This window comes from Antennarius striatus, chromosome 3 (assembly GCF_040054535.1).
Source record: "Antennarius striatus isolate MH-2024 chromosome 3, ASM4005453v1, whole genome shotgun sequence".
Taxonomy (NCBI): Eukaryota; Metazoa; Chordata; class Actinopteri; order Lophiiformes; family Antennariidae; genus Antennarius; species Antennarius striatus.
In genome coordinates, this window is record NC_090778.1 from 7,360,460 (window position 1) to 7,374,040 (window position 13,581).

At 44.9% G+C, this 13,581-nt stretch overlaps 1 protein-coding gene across 1 annotated transcript in view; it reads left to right on the forward strand.

The window, feature by feature from the left end:
• Positions 1-7,249, forward strand: part of galnt9 (polypeptide N-acetylgalactosaminyltransferase 9) — a 129,769-nt gene extending 122,520 nt beyond the window's left edge. The window contains exons 10-11 of the mRNA XM_068311164.1: positions 5,502-5,669; positions 5,837-7,249. Coding sequence (XP_068167265.1) covers positions 5,502-5,669; positions 5,837-5,983 — 315 coding nt within the window. The 3' untranslated portion in view covers positions 5,984-7,249. The remainder of the gene's footprint in view (positions 1-5,501; positions 5,670-5,836) is intronic.
• Positions 7,250-13,581: the final 6,332 nt, after the last annotated feature.

Sequence of the window (13,581 nt, forward strand, 5' to 3'; positions counted from 1 at the left end):
AGATAAACTGAAAATACATCCAGGACCACAGAGGCCAAATTATGACATCATCCCCAAAACCGCCAGTGAATAGCTCAAATAAACTAATAGAGTGAACTGTGACTCTGTATATTTGGGAGCTTCATCATTTAAAGTCCTTGTGTGTTAATTTAATCACAACAATTGTATCCAGTAGTAAAAAATTATGACATATTTTGGTTTGGATTCATTTGAATGGGGAATTTTTTACTGGCTTTAAAATACTTAATTATGTCTATTTGATTTTATCTGTTGTAAGTCAGACAAAGGGAAAGTTGCAGAGAAGCAGTATTATAATTAGCTCTGAGAAGCTCAGTATGAAAATGTGACCACTCCCAGTTGAGAGTGCATACAGTTATCTGGATATAGAGCCAGATGCTCCTGGTGGAAAATGACTGCATGTGCTTAGAATAATAAATACTTTGAAGCGCTAGCAGGACAAATGACTTCCAGTCTGTTGTCTTGTTTTTTATCATATTTTCCTTTTATGCTGTGGAATGAAAGATAACGCTGTAGACAAAAACATACAAATGATATTCATGCATCACTTTTTTAAAATTTCTTACCTCTTCTGTCTTCTGCTGAGTGACATTTTCATTACCTGTCACATGAGGAAGTATCATCAGAAACCCAGCTGCTTCTTAGCTTCATAGCTCCTCTTTTCTTCTTTAGTGAGAACTCACCGGGGTCCAGTAATACTTCACTGACTCCCTTAATCCTGATCCCAGGAGGCAAACAAACAAATGGAGATTAATTTTGTGTCTTTGTATAATTAGATTACAGTGATGACCAACATTACTGCAAACGGGTTGAATTTAATTTGGTGGGACAGTGTGATTTTGCATTCCTTTATACCAGCCCTCCTTTTACTTATGAAGAAATGTAATTGACCAGAATATATCTTTATTGTAGTTCTGATGAATGAGTGTCTCTCTGCCGACTCTCCCAGTGGAAATCAAAATTGTGAATATGTCTCACTTCTGTCAGACGGTGAAGGAGCCACACAGGCTGTATCATTTCTCATGCTCACCCACTGCCATCAAGCAGTAGTTAAATGAAGCGCTGGTTTTGTTACTTTCTGGTAAATATGAGAACAAAAAAAACATTGAGCTGCAATAAAAGATAGAAAGAACAGTCTGACAGGATTACTGTAAACGTTCCCTGCATGAACAGGTAGAGTGTGAAGGCCACTGGTATGATTGGGAATACAGATGAGACAGGGTACAGTGCAACCTAACCCCAATCTTAACCGTAATTCTAACCTTAACCTAAACCCTAATCTTACCAATGAAAGAGAAATCTCCCCGCTCCAAATATTTATTTCAAGCAACTTGATGGCTTGACAAATTTTTCTGAATGGGTTAACAATATAATTAGTACTGTCTGTTAAAGAGTACCTAATAACAAAGTATATAATATCAGAATCAGAAAGTAGTTCATTGCCAGGTAGTAAAGTTTACCACGCAAGGAACTTGACGCGGTGTCGGGTGCATTAAAAGGTGACAAGAAGCAGTAAGGAATAAAAATATAAAAACACTATTTACTATTTACAATTAAGGTGAGGGGTTCTGTATATGGTTGGTACATACAAGGAGCAAAGTACACAGAGAAAACTGTCGATGCAAAGTGGTGAGGAGCGGATGGTTATGGGGGGGGGGGGGGGGGGGGCTTGTTGATGAGGCTGACTCCAGTGGAGAAGAAGCTGTTTTTGTGGCGTGAGGTCCTGGTCTGGATGGACCTTAGCCTCTTGCCAGAAGGGAGGGGCTGGAACAGTTTGTGGCTGGGATGAGAGGGGTCAGCAGCAATTCTGGCTGCACGTCTACGGGTCCTTGTGTGGAACAGTATCTGGAACGCTGCAGCCGATCACCCTCTTCGCAGAGCTGATGACACGCTGCAGCTTGGCCTTGGCCTTGTCCCTGGCCGTGGCTGCAGCAAACCGCACTGTCATGGAGGATGTGAGGATCAATTTAATGTTGGCAGTGTAGAGTTCACCCGCATCTTCATGGAGAGGTGAAACTTCTTCAGCTGCCGCAAGAAATACATCCTCTGCGGAGCCTTCTTGGTGAGGGAGCTGATGTTCTGCTCCCATTTGAGCTCCTGGGAGATGGTGGTGCCCAGGAAGCGGAAGGACTCTACAGGGTTCACTGGAGTGTCACAGATGATGATGGGAGGGCAGGAGGGTCTTTCCTTTGTTGACTATCATCTCCACTGAGAGCGTTGAGCTCCAGGTTGTTCCTGCTGCACCATGATGCCAGCAGGTCCATCTCCCTCCTGTAGGCCAACTCATCCCCATCACATGTAAGGCCAATGAAGGTGGTATCGTCAGCAAACTTCAGGAGTTTGAGAGATTGGTGACCAGATGTGCAGAAGTTGGTGTACAGGGAGAAGAGCAGAGGGGAAAGAATGTAGCCTTGAGGGGATCTAGTGCTGATGGTCCGGGTGTCGGAGACATGCTTCCCCAGCCTCACGAATAGCATGCCTTTCATACTTGACATGCACCCAAGCTGTGTTTTTCTGTGTGTTTAAATTGTTATGTTTTCCTGCCTGCTCTTGTCTGTCCCGCCCATCCTCATGTGTGTCCAGTTGGTTCCTGGTTTTGTTTCCCACATCTGTTTCTGATCACTCCCATTAGCCCTGCTGATATTCCCGTTTCGTGTCTTGTCTTGTTGTCAGTTCGTTGTAGCCCCTAGGTCATGTTCCCTCCTTTACCTGACTTGTTTGTCGTCTTAGTCTCGTGTTTATGATCTTACGTGTTTTTGACCTTGTATTTTGCCTGCTGATTTTGATGCATCTCCCTGATATTGACTGCCTTTTTCTGTTCCAAAATATTTTCTGGATTAAACCCATCTTTTGTATTTCAGCTGGTCTTGGTAGCATATTTGAGTCCTGCATTACCTCTGTCAAATTTTTGACAATTAGTTGTCCTAGACTTACACAAGCCGGAAGGCAGGTGCTGGCATTTTAAATTAATGTTATGCTCAAAGATTATGGATGTGTGTATACACAGGACATCTATTATTAAAAAATCACCGCATGCCCTGGTACAACGATGAGTAAAACAACAATGCAGTTTCTTTACATGTTAAGAAACATTGTACCATTTCTCCAAATTTGCATCACATATTTTGTTCACTGTTTTGTTTCTGAGATATCCACAACATCTTTTTTATTTGTCTTTGAAATACCAACAACATTATGACCATTACTCATTGCTCTACCATTAAAAATAGGTAGAAGCCCTCTGACTCAATGTCTCACTTTCTGGCTTTCCTCTCACTAGAAATCCCAGCTTGTGTAACAGATACACACACACACACACACACACACACACACACACACACACACACACACACACACACACACATGCACTCATACTCATGAGGGGGTAAAGCGCTGATAGAAATCCCTTTGCACCACGTATGCACTTAAGGCAGCTCCTTGGGGGCTTGGCTAGAGGCTGGAAGCTTACTTAATTTTCCTTGCTTGACCACATCTCCTTCATCAGAAGACCTCTGATGAGTTGAAGATTTTTGCCAAAATCTTGGTACATCAAAGATATCTGAATCTAAATATTAAAACCTACACACATTCCATATTATCTATAAATTTCCATACTGTTGTTAGTTAAGAATCTTGAGATTACCTTGACTTCAGCAAAGTGCTGTCATAACTTTTGCATTGGCAGGGAGGCAATGGAGTGTCTAATGTGACAATATAAGGTGCAGGTTAATTGGTTTGGCAGAATCATTTCCTTGCATTAATTATTTGTTACAGTCCCATTTTAAATGTATTAATGTGTAAAAGTCTTCCAGACTGAGCTGTAAACATGCATTAGAGGGGATTATATGGATGGTTGCCCTGTGCCCAGTCATACTTTAAACCCTGGGTAAATCCACTCAGAGTTTTTTAACCCTGAGACCCGCCACAGCGATGCAAAAATTACTTAAATAATTCTTAATCAAACTGCCTGCAGTAATGATGCTGGGACTGGAGAAAAAGGGTAAGGGTTAGGGTTAGGGTTAGGGAATAAATTTACAACATTATGTGTTTGCCATTAGAATGGCTTTTTGAATTGTGTTCATGCAAATATATGACACTCCCTAGGCCAAAGAACTATTTCACTTTCAGCCAAGTCAGCCGCAGTCGCTAAAAAAAAAGCCGGCAGTCTGGCCGCCAGTCATGCCGCACTCCGCCGCCAGAAGAGCACCCTCACAAGGCACTCGGGCCCCTGACAACGGTAGTCAAGGGGCATCACCGGAGTCCCGGCTCTGACTGAGCTGCTCTTAGACCGTAGAGCATACTGTAGGAGCACCGGTGATTACGTAGCAAAACATAAGGAACTTTCAACAATCCTATTAATAAAGTTTGACTGACTGACTGATCTCAGTATTTCCTAACTATTTGGCGTCGGAAATAACCCACTTTAAACTTAATTGGTCTTAAAAATGCCATTGTTCTGTCATCTGGAATCTAGTGACGGTCCACTCTATTAGTCTGTGGAAACACACGGAGAAACTGGCATAAAGGTGAATGAAAGACCCTCAAAGCTGAACTTCCAGCCTTTTCTGAAATTTCAAGAGCAGTCACTGCTAGACAAATGTGCCAACAGGTGTGCTGCAATTGATTTACAAATGTAGTTGATAGCTCTGGGCGGGCGGCGGAGGGGCGCATTCAGGCTTGTGTATTCTGTCTGCAGCGACGTGCTGTGAGATTCACGGCGGTGAGACACCGACGTTAAAGTCAGTTCTAGGAGTAAAACAGCGTCATATTTGCCAGTAAATTAGCAGCCTGACATTAAAAACTAGTTACAAAATTGTTTAGGAAACATAGCAACAAATAGCTGCACCTCACCTCCGACTGGACTACCGATCAATCGAAACAATATTTAATTAATAAACGAAGACGAACGTCGGAGCTTAAATATCTGCTTCGAACTTCAGATCAGGAAATAATCCGCTCTGTTCGCACTGACTGCACTCGTAATGAATTTAACCAGTTTTTAATGTCATGTTTTTTAATATGCGTGTTGACTTCTTTCTAAGATGGCAAAGTGATCAAGTGATCAGGTTTTCTTGATGAGGCTCAGAATGGCTTATTGACATAACAAAAGGGGCCATTCAAAGGTAGTCAGGAAGTCATGAATGCAATCATGACTGCCTGAGCAGCGCAGCTCTAGTGGACGGATTGCGCAACTACAGCCGCTGCAGTTTATCAAATACATTTTATTTATTTTTTATTGTGTGCGCCTAATAATCCGGTGCACCTTATATATGAAATAAATTATAAAACAAACATTATTGGGGGTGCGCCTTATAGCCCGGTGTGCCTTATAGTGCAGAAAATACTGTAAATCCTTCTTTTTCCTCCCTGCCACACACTGACAGCCGGTGCTCTACTGATGTTGATTGACCCCGTGTTGAAGCATTTATTGCTGTTACATTACACAAAATCAGAATATTAAAATACTGGTTGTCTCTCTGCAGCTCGCCCGCTATTCTACTGAGGGGCTCCTCCAGCTAGGACCCTTGGGTTCAACCACCTTCCTGCCTGACACAAAATGCCTCGTTGACGACGGCAGAGGACGGACTCCGAGGCTCAAAAAATGTGATGCTATATCGAGGATTTCCCAGAGGCTTTGGGACTTTACACAGGTATCATCATATATCATCTGACCATTTGGTCACCATACAAATGTGTTAACATAAGACGATAACTCAAATGTTCGTGTATGTACTGATGGGAATTATTCTATTATTATTACTGTTATTGTTATTATTATCATTATTATTATTACTATAGTTGTGTTTTTTTGTCTCAGAATGGTCCCATCATCAGCAGGGACACTGGTCGATGCATGGAGGTAGAAATGTCTAAAGATGCCAACTTTGGCCTTCGATTGGTGGTCCAGAGATGCTCTGGTCAGAAGTGGATGATACGGAACTGGATTAAGCATCCCAGGCACTAAATCTGGAGAAAAACCTCTGAGACAGTTTGACCAGTGTTTTAAGTCGACGTTAGATCTCAAATGTTTGGCAGTACAGAGAGGACTGGGGACTGGTGGTGCTGGTGTAGGGTTATTCTTACCACTGCACCGAGCTTCCTTCAGGCTACAAGGCTTTCCAACATAAGTCTGAAAGAAGACTATCATCCATCCTAATGTTCCACTGAGCCACTCGTTCACATAGACCTGAACTGCTGCTCTGAAAGGGCCCACATTTGAGGTACTGTACATGAACAGAACAGAGGAACAGATGCCTGAGAGCTGCCCCTGAAGATAACTTGAGATCCTCATGTTTGCTTTGTTTCTACTGTAAAGTAACCATCAGATGTGTGAGATGATAACGTACAGTATACAGTATGTATACTCAAGTGGTTTGTTTTGCCTCAGAGCATCAGAGCAAATCAAAAGATACAATTGCTGATTTTTCTGGGCTGTGATGTAAAAAATTGCTCTGGGTATATTGTGCTGACCAGAAAAGACATGCAGTAAGCTTCAGAGGAGCTGCCCATCATCTAATCTGAAGGTATTTCACCCAAAATCTCACAAACCACCACAGTTCTGTGTTGCTTTGGACTGTAGTGCTCTCTGAGGACTGAAGCAGTCCTGTGCCTTTTCCCCCATTTTTCTGATTAATCTGACCAGGGAATGTCAGACCGCGAAGCATGTACAAAATTCACTGAAAATTGTTATTAATGTACAAAACACTTTACTGATAGTAATATATTGTAAAAGTGAGAGAAAAAAAAGTCCATCATCTGATAACAACCAGGATAATAAAATCTGTTTTTTGATGTCACTTTTCCATAATTTTTGAGTATTTATATCACTGCTGTCATTGGTTCAACTTTTTCTACTAATGCAGTGTCCAGTATAATTTTTGCTATTTATTTTGTACTGCTGAAAAGCTAATAATATGAGAGCAATTATCGTCGTTTGTTTTGTCTGCACTTGAATCCAACTCATGCCTCATCAAATTATTGCACACGGTGTGTTCTTTCAACTCGCCCACTGGAGAGTAGGTCTACAGAAGGCATTGAAGATTTTATGTAACCCAGCAAGAAAATTCCCTGCTTTTAACTACATTTTTATCACGTTCATCCAAAATTGTTAGATAAGAGAAAAATACTTGAAAGTGTTTTTGACATGCTTTTAAGTCAAATGCCAAAATGTGTTCAAAAGGTACCCGCAAGCCTTTTTTCATTTCTTTTATTAAAGAGTTATAGTATTTCATGTTGATTGACATATAACACATAAAAATAAATGAACTCTACCAAACTGGCAGAGTCTGTCTGTCTTGTTGTTATAGCCTCAGCCTTTTCTGAGTGTCATGTATGAAACCATCAATTACATATTTACAGTACATGGCTCATTGAGAACAATGCTGATTTCCTTCGACAAGATGTGTTGTTTCAAGTATATGCACCAGGATTTAAGCTAATAGTGCTGTTACATTCACAGAAGCCTCCTGTGTGTCCAATCTATTTCTTTCCTCTCCTTATGGCTACGTATGCCGACCATTTTAGAATGGAATGTAAAAAAGACCTTTTTACTGGGGTTAGCCTCACCATCTAAGCTGCATGTTCCAAAGGGTCCCTTTAATTTGCTTTCCAGCTGGTTTACCTCGAGAAATTGCCTGCAATTGCCACTATGTCATACTTCCTTGCCCCAAATCATTTCACATAAGCAATGCATCACCTGTGTGCCCTCTAAAAGACGACTGCCCTCCAGACGTAATGTCTTTTTCTCATCTGCAACCACGTTTAAAAATACATTGCCAGCATTACATGTCACTGCCTCCATGTCAGACATTAGAATGAACTGGGGATTATTATTCTAGCAGTATAGCTTTACCTAAACTCAATACCTGCAGAATTATGTCACACTAGCCGACTGAATGACTGGATTCATTGGGTTACAGCTCCGTATCACAGGGGTTTGCCCACTGAGTCAATTTGCAGAGTGCTGCAAGGAAGTAAAGCACAGATGCCAACCAGGAGAAACTGAAAGCAACAATAATGTGTATGGCTTTGTTGATTTAGATGAAGTGATCTTCGCACTTGTTTTACAAGGCGGAAAATGTCTTTATTGTAATTTATGGTTGGAATTACCATTGGAATCAGGCTAGTGACACTGCTGTGAGACACTGCTGTGAGACAAGCTCTTTCTCACAAGCTCTTTCTCACTGTCCGTGAATTCCAGCTTGAGGACGCAAAGCTAAGATAATAGATTTGGGGTGTTTGATTTGCAGGTATAGTAAGGAAGATTAAGCTTGGTTGAGGTATTTGATGTTCATAACATAAAATGGGCATTTGCAGTTTGTGCATCTAGTGGCGGATGCTATCTGTCAAAAGGAAGGTTAGACAGCATTAAAGGTTTAATTTTCCCATTGATTGAATGAGACATTGACAGAGACTGATGGGCTGATGGTGGTTAGGACAATGGGGTAAGACATGACATGGACCTGCAGGCAGGAGATGGTGTTGGGGGCTGGTGGGGTTGCAAGGACAAGAACGCCACATCTATCTCAAGAGCAAGGGAGCCTCATTCTTCCTCACTGTGATATTAACAGTATTCTTTTCACGCCTGGACTGCAGCCAAGAGTGATAGGCGACTCCATTATTCAAACAGCTGTGAGGAGTGGGTTAAGGGGAGGAGCGAGGAGTCCTGGCCACTGGTTGGTCTACTCTTACCAGGATCTGATAGAATGCAGATGGTATTTCCATTGTAAGGCCAAACAAATGCTTATTCACCCGGACTGGCAGGAAGGGATACAGTATGCACAAATATTCATCGGGAGTATGCACATACGTATCGGGAGCCAGGAGAGAGTAGAGTATAACTTTATTTATCCCTTTCGTCAGGGAAATTAATTTCTCCATCGCACACGGCAGAGTATGTACACAAAACACAGAAAAAGCACACAGAAAGCACCAGCACATAGAAAGTAGTACAACACTGTTGGGTCTAAATCTCGAACATTCACTCAAAAACTGTTCTAAGCTAGACCAGGGTCATCAGACAAAGGCACCCAGAGAGGTTTTAAAGTTTTACCAGCTGCAGCAGGGAGAGACACAGAAGAGATGCACTTGACTTGGTGCAATTCAAAGTAGACTCTGACTCTGTCCCACCCGGCTGCTTTCTTTTATTAAAAAATGGATAGAGCAGGGTTAGATAAAGACGCGCGCAGGCGTCGTAACAGTTTAGATCACACACAAGGTCGAGAACAATAAGACGTTTTTCTACATGTTGGGAGTTAACTTGTGGTTATCTATTTTGGAAGATTCTAATCGTCATCAAGGTTGTAGCTGTCTGCAGTAGGTGATTAACTGGAACAGGATGTGTTTGTTAGTACATTCGGGTGCAGCACTTCTAAGGTAGATTATGACACTTTAGAAACACACATATACTTCATTTAAATTTTAGCTTATCTTACATTTCCCTCCTGTTGTGGGTTTCTAAACATCAAACACAACTTGTCTCGAAAGCTTTTCATCGTGTCATCATGGGAGAAACTTCACAAACAGGTGGTCAACCCAGGGAGGGGCGAAAAACCCTAAGCAATTTGGAATGGGAACATGGAGAAATGCAAAGTTAGGGAAAATTCCCCTCCTACCCTCCGCACGGAGCGGCAGTCTCATGACCTGGATGACCTGTGGGAAAAGGGTGAGCCTGACCAAAGGCGCCACAATCGCTTAAGTTGCGACGGGTGCTTGGTGGTGGCTATACCACGCAGCAGGGGACCAGGCGGGTGCCTGCTCCCCCGACGAGGGAGAAAGTTCTTTAGATAGAGGATAGTTCCTCGTCAATGTCAGAGTCAATGTCCTCAATTTTGACAAGGTTGTAAGCATGGAGGTGGGCAACGAACACCTGGCTCATCATGCGTTTGGACATGGGGATCACACAACATGAGCAAAAGGCACATGTCAGGAGGGAGAGGACGACGGCGACAAAGGGGAAGATGATTTTTACCAGCACCTGGGACCATGTGCCAGTGAAGAGCCAATCGAGCCAGCCAGCTTGGGGGTGAGGGTCCGCGGACATGGCGCGGCGAAGATTCGTATACCGAGGTGCGTTTGGGTCCGTGGGGGTGAGTCCCAGGGTCTGGTTCAGGATGCTGAGAGAGTGGGTTTCGCTGAGTGGGGATGCGTAGAGGTGTGGTTGGGACACAGCGTGGGGGAGGATGGAGCAAACATAGCAACCAGACTTGTTGGCTTTATGGGCTGTAAGGTTGGCGTACTTCCACCAAAGGTTGGCGTGGAATGGAGAAGGATGATCGGGGTCATTCTCATCGTCGTGTATAGTCCATGTAGACCCAAAGTGGCTGGGGTCGTCGTGTGGTACTGGCGGGATGACGGCTGGGGCGATGAGTCTTTTAGCTGCTGGGAGAGCAGGGTTGCCTCCGACTACGGAGGGAATGGTTTTAGGTGATAAGACACAGACGCGAATGTTGAATTCTGGGTCCGGGCCATCTGTTGCTTTGTACTCGTCTCCCCAGATTTTTGCTTGGATGTTCTGCTGGTTAGTTGGGGTGGCCATCAGGAGTCCAATGGTTGTTACCAGGAGTTGCTGGACCTTCATTGTAATTCTTGGACCTTCTTGCAATGGGACTGGTGTATCCACGTGTCTCGTTCAGCAATCTTGACAGCCGTGGGGGTTGTGATCAATACTCTGTAGGGCCCGTTCCACTTAGGACTTGACCAGTTTTTTCTCTTGATCACCTTAAGCAAGATCAGGTCCCCAGGTCTCAGCAGCTCCTGTGTGGGCGACAGAGATAAAGAGGAAGGGGGCAGATCATTTGCTCTTTGGATTTCTCTTTTTTCAAAGAGTTTGCACAGCCATTCTGTCAGGGGATCGAGCTGGCCTATTTGTTCTTGTACCGTTTGACCTTCCCACAGTGGGAGGTTGAATGGTCGGCCGTGTACAGCTTCGAATGGTGTCAGACCTGTGCTTGTGGGTGTGATGCGCATGTATGTTTTGACTAAGTCTAAACACTCTGGCCATGGCTTTTTGGTTTCTTCCATGGTTTTGCGGAGTCGCAATTTGACCGTACCGTTTGTTATTTCAACTAGGCCTGCACTTTGCGGGTGATACGCACAGTGATGTTTTAGTTCGATGCCAAGGTATTTACTTATGTTTTGGACAATTTCGTTGACGAAGTGTGTACCATTGTCGCTACGAATGACGCGTGGTATACCGTGTTCTGGGATGATGTGTTTGCATAAGGCTTTGGCAACTGTGAGTGCGTCTGCATGTTTGGATGGGACTAGTTCGACCCATTTGGTTAGTGTATCAATCAACACTAGGCAGTACTTGTAGTTTTGGACTGTGTTAAGCTCGATGAAGTCCATGTGGATGATTTCAAACGGGTAGGAGCCGACTGGATGTTGTCCTCGTTTTGGTCTAACGTTGCCTTGGCTGTTGTGGCGGCAGCATGTGATGCAGTTCCTACAAAAGTTTTTGAAGAAGGTTTGGAGGCATTGTGACATATGAAAGGCTTGTTCTACTATTGATATCATCCCTCCTGTTGAGACATGGCTCTTGCCATGACTCAGCACAGCAATCGTGTGGAACAAGCTGCGGGGAATGCATGGCTTCTTGTCAACGTGGTAAAGGTCGTCGGTGACTGTAGCACCAGACAGCATCCATGAGGTCTTTTCTTTGTCTGGGGCAGCCGATTGCATGTCTTTAAGGACTTCAAGGGCGATCGATTCAGGAACACGCGATCTGGAGGCTTGATGAAGGTGCATGGAGACGGCGTGTTTGGCTGCAATCTTGGCGGCTGCATCAGCCTTGGCGTTGCCTAGGGAGACTGGGTCGGTGCCTGACGTATGGGCGGCACATTTGCAAACTGCTATGGTTCTGGGTAGGAGGACGGCCTCCAAAAGGTCTTGGAGGAGCGTGGCGTGCATGACGGGTTGCACGAGGAGGTCTTCATACCGCGTCTGGCCCATTGGGCGGCAAAAATAGAGTATGTGGATCTGGAACGCACGGGGCTCGTTGGACGATGGCTTTGTTGACTGCTCGGAGATCATGGACCAGGCGCCACGTAGTGGAGTCTGCCTTTCGAACTGGGAAGATGGGTGTGTTACACTCAGCTGTGGGGCACTCCACGAGGATTTTGGCAGCAATCATGGTAGCAATGACGGGACGGATGCCTTCCTTGGCATCGGGCTTTAAGGGGTATTGCTTCACTCTGGGTCTGTACGTTGTCTTTGGTTCTATTGTCACTTGGGAGGCTGTGGTCAACAGACCCACGTCGGCTTTGGAGGTGGACCAGAATTTCAGTGGAATCTGTGGGAAGTCGGAGGCTACATGAAGGGCTTGGACTGGTTGTCAGGCAGACAAGTGAGTCGTTGGAGAGGCCGTAGTAATCCATCCGAGGGGGCGTTTCCACATAGTGCCGTAGTAGTGATGGTCCAAACGAAAAGTGGTTGGGTCAACTTGTTCCCAGTGACGCGTCTTTTCAGCTGCTGATGCGCGTTGGTTCAGCTGTTGCCATGACATCTCAGCAGAACGAGCTAAGGTTACATGCGGCGTTGCATCACTGGGCATCATGGCTGATACTTCCTCCTGGACGGTTGTGACTGCACAGGCCCAGTTTGGACCCCACAAAAGGTATTTGATGTGTAGTCTTGAGGGCCGTATGTGGTGGAACCTCAATAGCCATTGGCGGTCCACTGGGTGGTGAGGGAAGAGGATGGTCACATGGAGGGGGAATTGCGTTTGGATGACTGTAGAATGGCATGGGACTGAAGATTTTGTCTGTGCGAGGAGGTCTAGGGTCACCGAAGAGGGCCCTGCTGTGGTTAGGTCCAAGGCATAGAAAGTGGTAGGCGTGGACGGACTTTCGAGGACCAATAGTGATGTGTTGTCCATTTTGGAGACTTTGAGCGTCGTTCCGTCAGCGAGAATACTGAGGTTGAGTGCTACAAGGAGGTCTCGGCCTAAAAGGTTGACTGGACAGTGTGGGCTCAGAACGAAGGTGGTCGTGACTTCTGTTCCATCTTCGTCAATGACTTTACATTTTTTGGACCAGGGATTGGGCGTTGGTTTTCCAGAGGCCCCTACCACGAGGATGCTCCGACTGGAGGGTTTCAGACCTGGAACTTCATCACGGATGAGAGACACCTCAGCTCCAGTGTCACAGACGAAGATGACGGCTGTTTGCAGTGGGCCTACCAGAAGGGTTCTGGTGGCTTCAGTTGGAATTACTAGGGACGAGAAAATGGCCTGCAGGTCTAAGATCTGGAGGGGCACGTCTGGATCTGGTGCATCACTTCCTCCATCGTCTACACTGCGGTCCCGTGCTAGTCATTGTGAATGACTGGGGTTGAACGGGGGGTCTCATCTTGAAGGGCCTCTGTATCCAGTTTTGGGAAGGGGGCATTCCCGGGCAAAGTGACCTGCCTTGTTGCAGTTGTAGCAGATGTCGTCTTGAGTAGCCGTGCGGCGTAAGTAGCGTCTGTGGTCCTGGTTGGACCACAGACGCTACTTTACGTGGGAGGGGGCCCGGTCAGTCGTCCCGGACGGACTGAACCTATTAGGAGATCTCTTGCTTGTTT